Raw genomic sequence first — 18,818 nt, 5'->3', positions numbered from 1 at the left:
CTCTGCAACTTTGTAGCTGAGCTGTCCCCTCTGCAACCTTGCTCCTCTGCTCAAAGGCCAAGGTGAGGAAAGGCAGCAAGCCCTAACTGAATACAATGGGGTCAGGGGTCATAAAGGGGATGTAGATAAGTTGCTTAGGTTTGCCGTATTTTGTTTTTTTTTATTTGCATCCAAACTAATCTGTAAATATCAAATAGGATGGGAAAATGATTTCTTGAAATGTATGTAATTAAATATGGAAACTTCTCAGAGAAGACTACTTAACTGTGACTAGAGCATGTCCACCCAGTCCGTTGCCCTTTCACCAATACAGATAACATCTCTTTCAACTGCATCTGTTCAGTTTTAAGCATCTACTCTGTCTGGTTTAGCCGGAGCTAAACAAGCAGGGATTATTCTGTTTATTTCACAGATGGGACTCTGAAGCCCCCATAATCAACTGTGTTTAGGGTCCCCCAGAGAGCGGAGGCTGACACATCAAAGGGATGCTCTGCTCTCCCAGCTTGTGCCAACTTCTGTGCCTCTTAGAAAGGCAAACCAGTGTGGAAACAGCTGACCTCCGAATGCTATAAAGACAACATGGCAGTAACTTGTGCCAGGGTGTTTTGTACGTACGTTGGTGGTGAGAAAGGAAGTGGCGACAAGATTTATTGGAAATGAGAGTACATATTTGGATAGGGAATCTCGTGGGATATGGATGTTTGAAGATCATCCACAGAGAGGTAAACGGGAAAGGTTCTTAAAATCTGTAGAATTGATCCAGCAATGCTGTAAAGGCTTGGGCTGGAGTAGGGAAGGCGGAAGGAATTTTGTGCAGTTGGAATGCGATACCAGATAACTATGAAAGATGCATTCAACGGCAATGACTGCTGTAGAGGGTGCAAGTGTGCTTCCCGGAAGGCTCTGGTGTCGGGAGGGCCCCGACTGTGAGGGCGCCGGCAAAGGTCTATGAGTGAGTTCTAACATTACAGACTTCCAGAGAGCGCTGTGGGTGGTCTGTGGGTACAAACGGCGGCGACTCGGGGAGGCCGCTCAGTGGGTGGCGGTTAGGGGGATGGGCCGCTCCTCCGACAAACTGACTTCCACCCCGCTGGGAGCCACCGCGACTGACGCGGACACATCCCTCCGCCCTCCACCCCATCCGGGAGATGCGCTCGGGGAACCCAGCTTTACCCAGCGCGTCACCAGAGTTCGAGCGCAGGCGCCTTTAACTCCCGGCGCCTCCGCCCCCTAGAAACCCTCCCGCATCGCCGGGCGGCAGCAATAGCCAATGAGGTACGAGCGGTGCGCACGAGGACCAATAGGCAGAGGCAACAGTGCGGGGTGCGGTTGCCAGGGGGCGGGGCCCGGCTTCCTGCCAGGCTTGCCACCCTAGCAGGGGCGTCGGGGGTTCTGGACTTGGTTGCCACTTCCTGAGCCGCGGGGATGGAGGCGTCGCGCTGCCGGCTCGGACCCCGCGGGGACAGGTCCGAGAGGGGTGGTGGCTGGTCTCGTCTCGAGCGGGGCGGAAGGACTGAGTGAGACCATGACGGTCCTCTCTGGGAGCTCTGAAGAGAGGGTGGTGGTCTCGCATCGGGGAGGGAGGGACGGATTTGGCGGCGGGAGGCGAGTTTTGGGCCCCCCGCTTCGCGGTGGGGGGATCCCTTTTTCCCGGTGAGCGGTAGGAGGCAGAGGCTCTGCAGCCCGCACCGAGAGCGGGGACTTTGTGTTCAGGTCCCTGCTTGGGAAACTCTTGGCGTTTTCGTTATGAGCTCGTTAGGAGCTCGTCTTGCTCTCTGTGGGCCTCGCTTACTCAAAATGCGTTAGCCGTGCTCCTCGCGCACTGCCCGGCAGGATCATAACTGAGGTGGATGAAGCCCTTCCCGGGGGTGTTGAGGCGGAAGGTTGTGGGTGGTATTTAATCATTTGCTCTAATGCCATTGCTTTTGGCAGGCGGTGCTGAATTCTGGAACGGAGTCCGAGGGCTGAAAGTGCGAAACTAATCTTGCTTCTATCTGCTTCATAGTAATTGTCTTTTATTTAGGATTGTTCGTCTTATTTGCAGTGTACCATACCCCTGTTTGCGCCCCTCTTTCCTGCCTCCGCCAGAGGGAGAGTCTGGGAAATAAAACAATCCGAAATCTCAGTCTGTCAATTTCTTGTTAGCTAGGTTAATGGAAAGTTAAGGGGGAGCGGCATGAATTCATTGGCTTCAAACTTCGGCATTGTCGGAGAATTGAACTCATACACGCCAACAGTATTCCCCGCTTTTTATGCCATTACCATGGCAAATAAAGATGTAGCATGTAAGGATTTAGTCTGATATTTAGATTAGTAGATATTTAGACGATTCTAAACAATTTAAAAACGTCACAAGGAGGTGTTGGGCATAGAGAACCCCTGTTTTCCCCTTTCATCACATTTTATTTATGTGATAGCTGCTATCTGAAAGATTTGTTCTCTGCACTTTCATTTTCTCAAATTGAGAGAAAATAACCCACGTTTACCAGTATACCATGGAAATGCTAGGAAGACGAAGATAAAATTCAGCGTCTTTGTTGAATTCAGATGATGTATGTTCAGTGTGGTCATTCAGTGAATTAATTGAATGAATTTATGGCAATAAATTTCTTGGGTACCAGGTATTTGATATATGACTCGTGATTTTTGGGGGGTGGGGTGAGGAATTGACTTTGAAACTGAGACCAGGAGGCAAAGTGGCTTTTAATCTATTGGATCTGAAGTTTAAAGGGATGGTTTTAAAGTTTTCCCCTCTTTTTCTTTAACATCAAAGGAGAGCGTGAGTCAATGTTTCTACTGCCCTAGGTAATATTAAGTGCTGTTTCTATGACTGTTTAACTCAGTGGTTGCTGAGGAGTGGAAATGTCTCTTCTATTTTGGCTTCAGGTTGCGTGTTTAATGTTTTTGGTGAAATACATTGATACATTTTTTGGTATTAATACCTTTCGATGTGAAGTATAATATCTGACTTTTAAGTTTCCTGTGATTTTTTTTTCCTTTAAATTTTACCATGTTTCCTTTGATTGTTTACCATGAGGAAGATTTCAATGAAGTGGAAAAATTACTAACAAACTTCAATTATTTTTCCTATTTCTGAAATAGTGGGTGAAAATTGGGGATGGAATTTGAAACATCACTCTCAGGACCTTTGTTGAAGCGAGGCATTTTGTATTATAGATTCCCTGGAGATGACCATGCCTGGCTAGTGCTAGAACTTGAGCTTTCTCTGGCCTTTGTCCCTGATAGAGAATTGAAGGTATGGTGAGAGATTTCTCCATGTGATGTGACCTTGTGACCCAGTTGACTAAGAATGTTCTAGCCTGTGGTTTACATTAGGAATAAAAACAGGCATAGTAGCTGGAGCTTATGTATTGTCCAGGCTTGTTCTCCTCTCTCACGTTCTCTCTTTTTGAAGATTTATTTATTTTAGAGAGTGTATGTGCATGCGAGAGTGAGTGAGCACGCGGAGGGGCAGAGGGAGAGAATCCTGAAGTAGACTTCCCACTGAGTTGGATCCCTGGACTGAGACTACGTGACCTGAGCCAAAATCCAAGGGTCAGCCACTTTACCTTCTGCAACAGCCAGGTGTGCCCCTTTCTCTTTTTTGAATGGTTCATCAGGTCAACTAATTGTTGGCAAATAGACTTACCCAGTGCTTAAATATAATCAGAATAACTAATCCATGACTGCAATATGTTTGGCGGATATTAAAAGCTCCTAATAACATCAGACTTGCATGTATTTCTCCAAATGCAGACCTAGAAAGGAGAGACTAATCCTCTGCAGTAAATTTTATTTTTTCTGAGACCCTTCTGTTCCAAGCAGACAGACTCAGACATTTTTTGGAATAGTTTTCATTTCTGACTTCGCTTATTCTTTCCTATGGAAACTCTGCTGTTTTTCCTGCATCTGTGCCCATTGAAAGAAGATGCTAACATTTGTTCTTACTAAGGGGAAATATATGCTTGAATTTCTCGGAGGCAGAGTTGAAGTTGCCTTGCTTCTCTGTATTTGAGGACTTTGGGACAAGAAGGGGCCTTGATCATTCCTTTCGTTCTCCTGTTTGAGAAGAGTGGAATTATTATGGCTTCTTTCAAACTAGAATTTCCTGTGCTCTGCTTTTGCTTTATCTCCTCCAAATCCATTCACTAGAAATAAGCCCTTTGTTCTGCTAAATTTATTCTGCCTCATCAGATGTCCTTACTGTCAGAAGTAATGAAGGCTGCAAAATTTTCCTGGCCTGCTTGAGGAAGACGCCATGGCCACATGCTGATTGATGTGCTGTCTTTATTTACTCATTTTAATACCTGTCACGAGGGCTTGATAATGAGGATTGCCATCTCTGTCTTGCTGCCTTAGAACTTCTGCAAAAACATAAATGATGAGTACTGTGTCATGTGAGTCACAGAACCCCTGGAAGACCATGGTTCTGAAGAGGGTTACAGTAATACTTTTATTGTTTATAAGATGGCATTTGCTGTTTTACCACATGGCATTGTGGGAGACACTGGAAACTTCTACTGGGTTCTTGAGTTCTGGTCCCAGCTTTTTTACTCTCTGGCAGTGTGATTTGAGCAGCTCATATACTTTTTTTTTTAAGATATTATTTATTATTTATTTGACAGACAGAGATCACAAGTAGGCAGAGGCAGGCAGAGAGAGAGAGAGAGAGAGGAGGAAGCAGGCTCCCTGCTGGGCAGAGAGCCCAATGCGGGGCTCGATCCCAGGACCCCGGGATCATGACCTGAGCCGAAGGCAGAGGCTTTAACCCACTGAGCCACCCAGGTGCCCCAGCTCCTTTACTTTTTTGGCTTTAGTTTTCTCCTCTGGAAAATGAGGGCTTCTTTGGATTCCCTCAGAGATTTATAACAAATTTATAAAATGACATATATATTTTAAAATAATGCATGGCTCAAATTTCAAAAGATACAAAATAATATTCAGTGAAAAATATGTCTTGCTGTCTCCGTTCACCTTGTTCATTCATTGATGGACATCCTAGGGGACCTTCCAAAGATATTGTGTTAAATAATCTATAAATTTTCCTTTCCCCCTCCTAAAGTTGATGATTTTAAATTTTAGGGTAAAATAGAACACTTTTAACCCTACTGTCTACTTTCATCATTGACGAGGTGTTTTTAGAATACAAACTATAGTTCCTGGAAAATTTTTCCTGTAGTAATTAAAGTATAGAAAATAAGACCGTAAGAAGAAAACAAGTATTATTTTTCAGACAGGCTCCTAGAAGAATAAATCTTGGTATTCAGTGTTTCAGGAAAAAACTTCAGTACATCTGTAGTTTGCCTTTGATTTTAGGTTTTAGAATGCAACCAATTTTTCTTTTAAGATTTTGTTTATTTATTTGACAGACAGAGATCACAAGTAGGCAGAGAGGCAGGCAGAGGGCAGGGGGTGGAAGCAGGCTCCTGCTGAGCAGGGAGCCCCTTGGAGGGCTCCATCTCAGGACCCTGAGATCATGACCAGAACCTTAACCCACTGAGCCACCCAGGTGCCTCTAGAATGCAACCAATTTGATAGATAATTGACTTGTTTCACTATTGAAACAGTGTAGGGGGCCTGGGTGACTCAGTCATTAGCGTCTGCCTTTGGCTCATGTCATGATCCCGGGGTCCTGGGATTGAGCCCCGCATCGGGCTCCCTACTCAGTGGGTGGAGGGGGGTGCTGGTCTCCCTCTCCCACTCCCCCTGCTTGTGTTCCCTCTCTCGCTCTGTTTCTCTCTGTCAAATAAATAAATAAAAATCTTTAAAAAAAAAAAGGAACAGTATAATTTTGTTATGGCAATGCCATATGAACTATAGATAAGGTAGAGAGGAGTTTGTTTATTTATTTATTTTTGGCTGAGTAAAGGTCTTAAGTGTGCTGTTTTAAAAGGGAAAATCTAAAAAAAAAAAAAAAAAAAAATGAAAGGCAAAATCTGAGGGGCGCCTGGGTGGGTCAGTGGCTTGGGCCTCTGCCTTCGGCTCAGGTCATGATCTCAGGGTCCTGGGATCCAGACCCATGTTGGGCTCTCTGCTCCGAGGGGAGCCTGTTTCCCCACCCCCCCACCCCGCCTGCCTCTCTGCCCACTTGTGATCTCTCTCTCTCTCTTTCTCTCTGTCAAATAAATACATACATACATCTTTAAAAAAAAGAAAAGGGAATATCTGTCAAGATAAAATGTTCGGTAATAAGGCTTACGTTTGAGTATCCTTTGCTGCCCTCATAGCATGTCACTAATATGATCTCTCTTGAGCTTCATACATCCAAAGAAAGCAGGGCTGGTATTGTGATCTTCATGTTATAGATGGGGAAGTTAAGAATGAGAAAGGATATGATATACCTAAGGTCACATGACAAGTAAGTGATGCAGTCAAAAGTAAAATTCAGAAGTAAAATCCAGGCTTTTTTTTTTTTTTTAAAGATTTTATTTATTAACTTGACAGAGAGAAATCACAAGTAGATGGAGAGGCAGCCAGAGAGAGAGAGAGAGGGAAGCAGGCTCTCTGCTGAGCAGAGAGCCCGATGTGGGACTCAATCCCAGAACTCTGAGATCATGACCTGAGCCGAAGGCAGCGGCTTAACCCACTGAGCCACCCAGGCGCCCAAATCCAGGCTTTTGATTTCTAGTCTCCACTTCCGCCTCCCACCCCCTGATCATGTATTATCAAAATATCTATTCCAAATATTCTGGATGCCATTTTTACAAATAAATGATGACAGTGGGTACTGATTACATTCTAATTGTTTTTAGCATGAGCAGTTGAAGAAATCAGACATTTTAGTGAAGTATTAATTTCATCCAATGGAAAGGGAGTGGAAATATTTCCTTGGTATTGTTAGGCAAACAAATGCACTTTCATCTTTATCCAAGAACTAGAAGGAGAGTAAGAAATATTCCTGAAGAGAGAAATGTAACCCTGAGGAAAGGAGAATCAGGCAAAAGGCAGAATGAACTTAGATTCTGAGTAACATTCATTTTACATCCAGAAGAAACGAATTCTTTGACTTCTGACTCAAATTATACATTTAAAATAATCTTTCTGTTTGGTTCATTCAAAAGGATGTTTTTGCTTTTACTCTGTGGAACATGCAAATGAAGAGGGTTTCACTCTAATTTTTCTTGCTGCATTATTTGGGGCCAAATGAATGATTCAATCAGTTACCAACTTTTCCTTCTCATTGCCTCTCTCCCCGCAAACAATTTCTCCTTCTTTCTGAAGAAAAGAAATAGACCCACTAAATGGACCTCTTGGGAAATGGATTTTCATTCCCTGGCTTCAATTAAGTTAGTTGCAGATTGTGGCAGTCATTCAAGTAGAAAAGGGCTGAGCCTAGAATACTAACATTTGTCCTCAGATGAAGAAGGATAGGTTTCAAAGGAGTCTTTTCTGGCAGTTCTAATTTGATCTTCCTATGCCTTTTCCCAGGAGCAGCGTTCTGAGCTAGCCAGAGGTGTTCTTGGCATCTCAGTGCATGTGAAAACATAGCCTTCTAGGACTGACATTTGGGACTGGGACAAAGTAACTCTGTTTGTCAGTTGACTTAGAGGAAATTACTTTAGTAATAGCTATTGCCCACTTATGACACCAGAATCAGTCCAGACGGTGAAACCTGATGACTCCTTTTCACTATATACAACTAACCAACTTCTCTCATGGGTTTCTTCAGAATCCACTCACTGGCTTAGAAATTCTGCTACCTAAAAATACCAAATGAATGGGCATCCTGACTGAAAAGATTCTTGGCAGACTTGTTGAAATACCATAGTAGTGCAGTTCCAGACTGCTGACTGCTGGAGTGTGTGTGGTCAGTGGTGCAGGTTAGCATGCTAAGTTGTTTCACTTTTTGGCTATTTTTAATAATGCTGCTGCGGACATTAGTATCCAGGTCTTTGTGTGCACATATATTTTCATTTCTTTTGCATATATACCTAAGTGGAGTTACTGGGTCATATGGTCACTCTTGTATCTTACAACTTGAGGAACAGCAGGCTTGTTTTCCAAAATGGCTGCAACATTTTACATTCCCTGCAGCCAGGTGCTGGGCTTCCTTTCTCTACCTCCTCGCCATTACTTGTTATTGTCTGTCTTTTTGATCATAGTCTCAATGTGAATGTGATGTGAAATAGCATCTTACTGTGCTTTTGATTGCATTCCCTTAATGATGAATAATTGAGCTTTGTTATATGCTTATTGATTATTCCTATATTTTTAGAGAAATATCCATTCATTTACTTTGCATTGTAATTGTTTTGGGTTGCCATTTTATTACTTAGTTGTAAGAGTTCTTTATAAGTTCTTTATAAGTCTTCTGGTACAATTCCCTATCAGAGAAATGATTTATAGATATTGTCTCTGTCGGTAGGTTGCCTTTGCACTTTCTCGATGGTGCCTTTTGAAGTGCAGATGTATTTTATTTTGATATAGTCCAATTTATTAGTTTTTCTTTTTATCTCTTTTGTTTTTGGTGTTGCACCTAAGCAATCATTGCCTAATCCAGGTTTATAAAATTTGGTCAGATGTGTTTTTCTAAGGTTTTTAAGCCTTATATTTAGGTCTTTGATTCATTTTGTGTATGCTGTGAGGTAGGGGTCCAAATTCATCCTTTTTGCATGTGGATATCCGGAACCATTTGTTGATAAAACTATTTTGAACCTATTTTTAAAACTGAAGTGTAATAGACTACTTTCCAACTTAGTACCTCTAGATCTACCTTATTCTTTTGAATAACCACAAAGTATTATTTTCATAAATGTATCTTATTAATTGCTCACCTGTTGACCAACATTAATATTATCTTAGGGGGGTTCTATTAAAAACAATGAAAAATAGCATCCATGTTACATGATATATTTGGCCTAGTCTTTTGTAAACTTTGTATGTTAGGAGATGCAGAGTTTAATTTTAGTAGAGGCTGCTAAATTTCCCTCCATAAAGGTTATGAACTTTTTCTTCAACAGACTATGAATGCTCATTTTTTTTATTTTAAAAGATTTTATTTATTTATTTGACAGAGATGACAAGTAGGCAGAGAGACAGGCAGAGAGAGAGAGAGAGAGAGAGAGAGGAGAGCAAGCAGGCTCCCCACTGAGCAGACAGTCTGATGCGGGGCTCGATCCCAGGACCCTGCAATCGTGACCTGAGCCAAAGGCAGGGGCTTAACCGACTAAACCGCCCAGGCACCCCTGAATGCTCATTTTAAAGTGGAGCAGTTACTATTCTTTCTTGTTGCTTAGTCCCTTATGTGTACAGATTGATTACATAGTAGGCACTCAGTAAATATTTACAGGTGATAAAGATGAGGGTAAAATCGAGGAGCTGCCTGCAGTTTGGATCAGGGTCCCTTTAAGCTGGTCTTTGAGACAAAGAATATAAAGCCAACTAATGCAAAATTCAACAACTAAAAATCTACACATTAAAGTAGGAACAAAGGTAGCCAGGATTAAGGAGGTACTATTATGTTCTTTACAGATGAAACAAAGCATATTGTTTGTGGAGTCCAAAATGTTTACTGGCAGTTGCCATAGGGAATTGCCACAAAAACTGTTCCAGAAGTATATAATAAAAGAAATTTTGATTGACAGGCATAAGAGTTGTAGTTAGCAAGATATAACTGAATGTGTGATGGGAAGATGTGTCACCTTGGAGGTGCTAAGATTATTAATCATTGTTTGTCTCTCAAATGTGATTTGGTAAGAGAATTATCAGTGTAAGTTCAAACTTAAGAATCTATTTAAAAATCACTGCTTCCGGGGCACTTGGATGGCTCACTGAGTTAAAGCCTCTGCCTTTGGCCCAGGTCATGATCTCAGGGTCCTGGGATCGAGCCCCACATCGGGCTCTCTGCTCAGCAGAGAGCCTGCTTCCCCCTTTCTCTCTGCCTGCCTCTCTGCCACTTGTGATCACTCTGTTAAATAAATAACAAAATATTTTTTAAAAAAATCACTGCTTCCAGCTTTTCCGATATGGAGTAATGATCTCAGATCGACTAATCTTGGCCAACAGAACTGAAGGTCGGTTATGTGATATAAATGATACTATGGTATAGTGTGAAATGCTGTCCCGTGTAAGCTCATAGCTGACACAGAAAATAAAGGAGAAAACCAAAGAGCAGAGGAGAAGTCTCCATCATCTTTTGTAATGTGTATGCCAATAGGGTGGATACTATTTTATTAAATCCATGAAAGGTACATCCACAGTTTTAAACTAAAAATAAAGTTTTTTCTTTAAAAAATGATTTTAGGTTTACAGTAACTTCTGTTCAAATTATTTCTCATAGTTAGGCAGTGATATTTTATCGGTGTCTTCATTATTTTCCATAGCTGTACAACTATAAAATGGGGACAAGTACTATCTAATTTTTACCTACTTTGGAAAGTCCAAAAGTAAGGGATGATGAATTAAAATATTTCTTTAAGGCATAAGTCAAAGGACTTTTTTTTTTCACCCAACTTTAAAGTTCATTTGTTTTTCAGACATTTGTTTCACATCTTCCCTGTTCTAGGCATCACATGCCAGGAGCAGTGGTGAGTACTGTTAGAAAGTACTGATGTTTGTTAAGCTTCTTTTGTAATTTGGCTTTTCTTTTGAGTGTTAGACGTTTGTCTCAAGAGTCATAAAAGAAATGACGATGCATGTCACTTGGCTTAGCAGAGGCACTGTTTTGGCAACTGCTCTGCTGTAGTGAAAGCAAGAGAAGCCCCAGAGAAGCCTAGAGTACATCTCCTGACACCACAGCTATGGCAGAAATGCCCTATAAAAGACACTGATGTGGATACATTTAGCTTCATTACCCACAGGCTTGCATTTGAACCAGAGGTATGCACATGGTCCCTTAATAGAAGTTGCTCCTGTGGGTATTCCCGGGGTTCATGTTACTAACCGGGATAATGGCGTCAGTTTTGATTTCTAGTTGAAAAACAATCATCAGACGTTCTCAGGGTTGTGAATTCAAGACCTACATTAGGCATCCAGGATTACTTTAAAAAAAAAAAAAAAATTTAGGGCCGCCTGGCTGGGTCAAGTTGGTAGAGCATGCGACTCTTGATCTCGGGGTTGTGAGTTAGAGCCCCACATTGGGTGTAGAGATTACTTAAAAATAAAAGGGGTGCCTGGGTGGCTCAGTTGAGTGTCTGCCTTTGTCTCAGATCATGTTCTCAGGGTACTGGGATGGAGTCCTGTGTCCGGGCTCCCTGCTTGGTGAGGAATCTGCTTCTCCCTCTCCTTCTGCCTCTCCCCCTTGCTTGTGCTCACCCACTCTCTCTTCTTTCTCTCTCAAATAAGTAAAACCTTTTAAAAATTCTAAAAAATAAGAAATAAAATTGACAGTTTTCCCCCCTTATTTTATTTTTTTAAAGATGTTATTTATTTATTTGACAGACAGACGTCACAAGTAGTCAGAGAGGCAGGCAAAGACACAGACAGGGGGAAGCAGCCTCCCTGCTGAGCAGAGAGCCCAATGTGGGGCTTGATCATGACCTGAGCTGAAGGCAGAGGCTTTAACCCACTGAGCCACCCAGGCACCCCTCCCCTCATTTTAAAATGCAGCCATTTAAGAGCCTTCACATGCTTGCGTCGGCAGCACATATACTAAGCCTTCAAGCATATTTTGAGTGAGCACATGTAGCAGTTAGTGGAGATCAGATAAGTGTACTTATAACAGACATTGGGTTGATTAATACATGGCTCCTATATTGATTCCAACCATTTATAGTTTCAACTTGTTTTATTCTTAGTTACAGTTTTTAAATTTTTAAAAAAGATTTTATTTATTTGACAGAGATCACAAGTACGCAGAGAGGCAGACAGAGAGAGGGGGAAGCAGGCTCCCCGCTGAGCAGGGAGCCCAGTGTGGGGCTTGATCCCAGGACCCTGAGATCATGACCTGAGCCAAAGGCAGAGACCTAACCCACTGAGCCACCCAGGCGCCCCCATCTTTAGTTTTAATGGGCTAAGAAGTGACTTTTAATATGTGTATTTTAGGTCTTTACATGGTACTGTTCTGAAAAAAAACTCAGCTTTTCCTTTCTAAATAGGGGAAAACCCAGTCCTCTCCTACTGTGTTTCTTTCCTGCTATGTGTTTCTTGTGTGTCTCCTTCACTTCTTGCACAGAACACTTCATTTCTGACATTTCTGGTCCCCAAATGTGTAGGGTTTTGTCCTCACAACAAGCAATTCTCTGTGACACCAGCTGGGTGTCCCACAATTCAACTCAATTCTGATACCACACTAGTATGGGATCCCACAGGTTAAGGGAGAGGTCCCACAAGACTGCCTCTCCCCTGCTACCCCCATTCTTCAGACATCATTTACAAGCCTGGTTATCACCTGTGCTTCTGACCAACTGGCTGTAGACAGTAGGTTCACAGATCCCCTTCTCGGGTTCAAGAGCAACTCACAGAACTCAAGGGAACACTTAGCGTTTACCAGCTTATTAAGGGATATGATAAAGGATGTGGGAGAACACCCAGATAAAGAGATACATAGGGCAGGCCTGGGAGGGTCCCAAGCACAAGAACTTCTGTCCACATGGAGTTGGGGTGTGTCACCCTCCTAGTATGGGTGTGTCCGTCAACCTGGAAGCTCTCTGAGCTCTATTTGTGGGATTTAATGGAGGCTTCATCAGATAGGCATTATCAGTCATTTTCAGCCTCCCTTTTCTCTTTCTTTCTTTCTTTTTTTTTTTTTTTAAAAGATTTATTTATTTGACAGAGAGAGAAACAGTGAGAGAGGGAACACAAGCAGGTCCTGGGAGTGGGAGAGGGAGAAGCAGACTTCCTGCCGAACAGGAAACCCCATGCAGGGCTCCATGTGGGGCTCGATCCCAGAATCCTGGGATCATGACCTGAACCGAAGGCAGATGCTTAATGACTCAGCCACCCAGGCACCCCATCAGCCTCCCTTTTCAAGAGAATGGGGCACAGGGCTGAAAATTCCAGGCATCTTGTCATGGTTTGATCTTTCAGGTGACCAGCCCTTCACAGGTACAAAATTCAAAAGGATTGAAACAGTCTGTAATGAAAAATAATATTGCTTCTGGTTCCCCTACCTATTTAGTTTTTCTCCCTGAAGGCAACACTGATATCCTCCCAAAGATACTCTGCATTGTAGATGAAAGATACGTATATATTTTTTCCTTTCATAAATGGTAGTAAGTACTTCCCAGTTCCTGCACCTTGCCTTTTTCAATTGGTAAAACATCTTGGAAATTATTCCAAATCAGTATCTCTATATTTCTATATTCATGTGTTAGTGATTTTTTTTTTAAACAGCTGCAGGGTATTCCAGTGTGTGGATATGGTATCAGTCCCTCTTGATGAACATTAGAGTGTGCTATCTTGGTATTATAAACAGTGCTACAGAGTCATGTAAAGTTTATAATCATATGGGGCGCCTGGGTGGCTCAGTCAAGAGACGACTATTGATTTCAGGTCATGCTTTCAGGGTTATGAGATTGAACCCCGTCCTCTATGTCAGGCTCTATGGCAGCCTGAGTTGGGTTCCCCACTGACTGTGAAGCCTTCTTAAGATTCTCTCTCACCATGGGGCACCTGAGTGGCTCAGTGGGTTAAAGCCTCTTCCTTCGGCTAAGGTCATGGTCCCAGGGTCCTGGGATCGAGCCCCACATTGGGCTCTCTGCGTGGCGGGGAGCCTGCTTTCCTTTCACCCCTCTGTCTGCCTCTCTGCCGACTTGTGATCTCTGTCAAATAAATAAATAAAAATCTTAAAAAAAAAAAAAAGATTCTCTCTCACCCTTTCTCAAAAAACAAAATAAGTTCAACTCATACTGGACAGTTGGCTAAAGTTGGGAAATCGTAAGTTAAAAAATTGCTTAAAGAGTTTCTCTAAGAATGTAGGTTGCTTTCATTAGTGGTCAGAAATTTTATATTTCATACCAGTGTATTTTTAACATTTCAAAAACTAATGTTAGAGCAAATATGTGATGATTATACACGACTGAACTTATTTGTTGAGAATAAAGATGTAATGAAACCGTGGGAGCTATTGGAAGGTTAGAGTGGAGAGAGTGGAACTTGTGTTTGTTACTTTTTTTTTTCTTACTTCATCGATACTATTTCTGATAATTCCTTATGGAAGTTTCACTGTAGAAATCACTGCCTCGTCTTTGATGAATGATGCTATGAAAGGCCACACATCTTATTTGTAGCTGCTTGAATGTAGCGGGTGCCTATTATTATTTTATAAGTAGTAAACCATTTTATTTTGACACAGAGATTTAACATTTATTAATGTATCTAATTAAATATAAGCTACTTGAGCAGTAACTGTATCTCTCTTACATAACACATAGAAAAGGTAGAGATTCAGAAAACAATACAGATTTGAATGCATGCTTACTATGTACCTGACGTTTTTCTAATCATCTTTTTAATTTGTTCAAATGTTATATAGTCATATGAAATTATTTATGCTGTGCGTGGTGGGCAAAGGTTAAATACCTTGTCTGAGAGAGAAAGTAAAGGATCCAGGTTATTAAAAAGCCAGGGAACCTGGATCCAGAGCCTGTCCTTGAAATTATTCCTCTGTAAGGTTGATTGACTTTACTTTCATTCTTAGATATTTTATGAGATCATTATTAGGATCCCTTTTGTTAGGGAACGAAAATGTAGAAAAGTAGGATTGTTTGCCCAGGGTATGTTTGTGGAAGGCCTAAAGTTAGAGTTCTCAGTTTAAGGGTATTGATAGTCAAAGACGCTAGGGAGGAGAGGATAGATTTTATCTCCTGGACTTGGAATGGCATGGCTATTGAGCAATCATTGGTTTTACCATAGTTAAGACGGCAATTTGTATGTTTTACAAGTAAACTGTTCTTATCCTTTCTATTTACTTTATCTGTCCACATAGTGGCTTTTTTATCTTTATATAACAAAACAATTCACAAGGAAGGGTGTGTTGTTTAAAAAGAAAATAGAATTGAGGCAGCAGGAAACAGGAGTGATTATTCCCTCTGCTCTGTAGGGAGGCATTGTGTTATATGTCCGTGTCAGTGCCTGAAGTCGAAGGAGTCATGAACCGTACAGTCTGCTTCACTTACTGCATTTCACTGGTTTTTGCTCAACTCCGCGTTGTGCAGGTTGGGGTTCTGCTGCGCCAGGCGCTTGCAGAACCACGACTTGCCCAGCATCTTGCTCAACTCTGCGATTCACTGGTTTTTAAATTCAATTTTAGGATTCTTGTAAATACATTGTGGTCTTGCAACGCCCTTTCTTTTTGATATTTTGTCATCTGACATCCATAGGAAGGGGTGAAATTCAGAATGATGTTCTTTGAAAGAACTGATCAGAAAGAAACAGAAGGAAGTCTCAAGAAACAAAGACCACGCCCTGTATTTGGGGGGAAAAAGGAATCTCTTCATTGAGGTTAGTAAAGTTCTGATATTTATTGTAGTAAATCTTTGCTGAACAACTCCAGGGATGTGAGTCAAGTGGGGACTTGGGGGTAGAAACATGTGGGGAGGGAATGCTTCCCTTTTCCCTTTTCATTGACTTTTCTGGTCTCTGATTCATCTGCATCTTTTCAGCATTATCAATTCACACCTATAATCACATTTATAAATATTTATCATGTGCATATAAAATAATGAAATAGCTTATATGTAGTTAAATGAAGTTATTCTGATTTCTTTATGACAGACGCTTTGTGACAAATCTCACAGGTACACATGCCAAAATTTCTTGGCAGTGGGAAATGAGGAAGTGAAGAATTGCAAATTTGTCATATGACAAAATATTATGACTCAGTAATTGGGAGTAAATGTATTAAAATTTCAGGTGCATTCCCTTGAAAGGCATATCGGAAATTAAGGCTTTTCACAGGCATTCTAGAGGAAACATTTTTAAAGGCAGTTGTATTTTGAAAGGTCTTTAAAAATATGGAATACGAAACATTACTTTGCACTGGTTGGTGGTATAGTCGAAGGGTATGCTAAGAGGGTGAAAGGCAGTGTCTTTTCTCCTACATAAAGTTACCTGTTTGTGGAGTGCTTATATGCATTCATATTTTTTTCTTAGATCCCAACTGTTTGTCCTTTCTAAAAGAAAGTTTGAATTAGAGTTGGCCATTATAACTAACCTATCGATTTGTGTCAGTATCAGCTTTAGGTGTCTTAGTATTCTTGGTCCCAAGTAAAATATAAAGCACAATATCCTTCATATAGTGATTGAGAGTATAAACTTTGCAACTAGATTTCCTGGGTTTGGATCCTAGCTCTACCATTCACTGATTGTGTGACCATATAACTTAGCTGTGCCTCAGTTTCCCCACCTGTAAAAAAAAAAAAAAAAGTTAAATTACTTTACTTCAACTTCCTGAACTCAGATTTCAGATCTCTCAGAGCCAATTAGAAATCCCAGGAGAGGGGCGCCTGGGTGGCTCAGTGGGTTAAGCCGCTGCCTTCGGCTCAGGTCATGATCTCAGGGTCCTGGGATCAAGTCCCACATCGGGCTCTCTGCTTAGCAGGGAGCCTGCTTCCTCCTCTCTCTCTCTCTCTCTCTGCCTGCCTCTCTGCCTAATTGTGATCTCTCTCTGTCAAATAAATAAAATCTTTAAAAAAAAAAAGAAATCCCAGGAGAGTTTGATTACTTCTTCTTATATCAGTGTCTACAGCAGTCTCTTAGTTTATGGCCATGGAAATAGGGCCATCCAAAATAAGTAAGATGTATAGATATGGTCCAGACTTTCCATCTTCTCAGAGATAGGGGATTATTTGGGGCAAGGCAAAAGCTTAAAAACACAGTATTGATACTGTGTTTTTTTAATGAATAGATTTTATTTTTTAGAGCAGTTTTAGGTTTATAGAAAAATAAATGTAAGTACAGAGAGTTCCCATATTGTCCCTCATCCACCCCTCCCCACCTTGTCCCCTATTACTAACATTTTGCATTAGTGTGGTACATTTGTTATCATTGTTGAGCCAGTATTGATATGTCTGTACTTTACATTAGGATCACTCTTTGTACATATATTCTGTGGGTTTTGACAAATATATAGTGGCATGTATTTACCATTACAGTATTATGCACAACAGGTGTCATTGCCATAAAAATCTCTTGTGCTCTACTTACTTGTTTCTCCATAGATTTTTTGTTGTTGTTTATTTTTTTTAATCCAAGTATAATTAACATACAGTGTTTTGTTAGTTTCGGGTGTACGATATAATGCTTCAACAATTTCGTACATTTCTCTGTGCTCATCAAGATAAATATATTTAATCCCCTTTATCTATTTCACTCGACCCCCCCATCCACCTCCCGGATGGCAACCACCGGTTGGTTCACTGTATTTAAGAGTCTGCTTTTTCGTTTCCTTTTTTGTAGTTCATTTGTTTTGAATCTTAATTTCCACATATGAATGAAATCATATGGTATTTGTTTTTCTTGAACTGACTTACTTAACTTAGCATCAGACCCTCTAGGTCTGTTTTTACTATCTCTATAGTGTTGCCTTTTCCAGAATGTCGTATGGCTGGAATCATACAGTATATACAGTATATACAGCTTTTCTTAGATTGGTTTCTTTCACTTCTCAGTATACCTTTAAGGTTCCTCCATGTCTTGTGTGTGTGTGTGTGTGTGTGTGTGTGTATAGCTCTTTTCCTTCATCACCGAATAATGTTTCATGGTATGGACGTACCACAGTTTATGTATCCATTCACCTATTGAAGGACATCTTGGTTGCTTCCGGCTTTTGGCAATTAAGAATAAAGCCACTGTAACCACAATGAAAATATTCATGTGCAAGTTTCTGTGTGGACAAAAGTTTTCAGCTCTTTGGGTAAATACTGAGGAGCACAACTCCCGGGTCGTATGATGAGAGTAGGTTTACTTTTGTAAGAAACTGCCAAACTTTCTTCCATAGTTGATGTGCCATTTTTTGCATTTCCTCCAGCAATAAATGAGATTTCTTATTGCTCCACATCTTTGCCAGCATGTGGTGTTGTCAGTGTTTGGGATTTTAGCCATCTAATAGGTATGCAGTGGTAACTCATTTTTTTTCTTTTTTTAATTTGCCATTCTGTAATGGCATATGATGTAGATCATCTTTTCATGTGCTTATTTGCCATCTGTATATCTTCTTTGGTGAGGAGTTTGTTTAGATCATTTGCCCATTTTTTAATTGGCTTGTTTTATTATGGTTGAGTTTTAAGAGTTCTTTGTATATTTTTGATAGGATTCCTTTATCAGATTTATGTTTGGTAAATATTTTCTCTCAGTTGACACTGTTTTTCACCTTCCCTGGCCTCAGCTTTTCTTTTATTTTTAAAAGATTTTATTTATTTATTTATTTGAGAGAGAGAGAGAGAGAACAAGCAGGGAGAGAGGAAGAGGGAGAAGCAGGCTCCTGGCTTAGCAGGGAGGCCAATGTGGGGCTTCATCCCTGGCATTATGACCTGAGTTCAAGGCAGATAGATGCTTAACTGACTGAGCCAGTTGCCCCTGGTCTCTGCTTTTCTACAGGAATTTCCTAGTTGGCAGAGCTGCACATGCTTTGTACTTTTTGGTCAGTGAGGTTGAATGTCACCGTGGTGACACTCACGTAAGCTTCCCAGCAAGATTCTCACATATGTATCATGGAATAGGAAATTTTAACCTTGCTTTTTCTAATATTCTCACCCTCCCCTTATAAAGATGTCTTTATAAGGATACAAATAGTTCCCCAATTTATAGCTGTACTGATGTTCCAAATGTTGGTATGAATTGGTTGGTTGGCATTTAGGATGTTTTCCCAAAGAAAAATCTTTGTCTTGTTCCTGATTGTAGAGGAAATACTTTCAGTCTGTCACCGTTGTGTATTATGT

The 18,818-nt window shown here is 41.0% G+C and overlaps 1 protein-coding gene across 11 annotated transcripts in view; it reads left to right on the top strand.

Moving 5' to 3' along the window:
* Positions 1-1,342: 1,342 nt before the first annotated feature.
* Positions 1,343-18,818, top strand: part of TULP3 (TUB like protein 3) — a 66,293-nt gene continuing 48,817 nt past the window's right edge. For 3 of the 11 annotated variants that reach the window (XM_059403802.1, XM_059403807.1, XM_059403809.1), the window contains exons 1-3: positions 1,383-1,466; positions 3,178-3,256; positions 3,416-3,585. Coding sequence is in view for 1 of the 11 variants with exons in the window: in XM_059403801.1 (XP_059259784.1) it covers positions 1,426-1,466 (41 nt within the window). In the remaining 10 variants the exon portion in view is untranslated. Of the gene's footprint in view, positions 1,467-3,177; positions 3,257-3,415; positions 3,586-15,260; positions 15,382-18,818 lie in introns of all 11 variants that reach the window. The other 8 variants (XM_059403806.1, XM_059403811.1, XR_009404877.1 and 5 more) reach the window with 6 other exon arrangements.

The sequence above is a fragment of the Mustela nigripes genome, chromosome 6, assembly GCF_022355385.1.
Source record: "Mustela nigripes isolate SB6536 chromosome 6, MUSNIG.SB6536, whole genome shotgun sequence".
NCBI classification, from domain to species: Eukaryota; Metazoa; Chordata; class Mammalia; order Carnivora; family Mustelidae; genus Mustela; species Mustela nigripes.
Note: the sequence above shows the minus strand (reverse complement) of the source record. Positions and strands in the feature narration are given on the sequence as shown.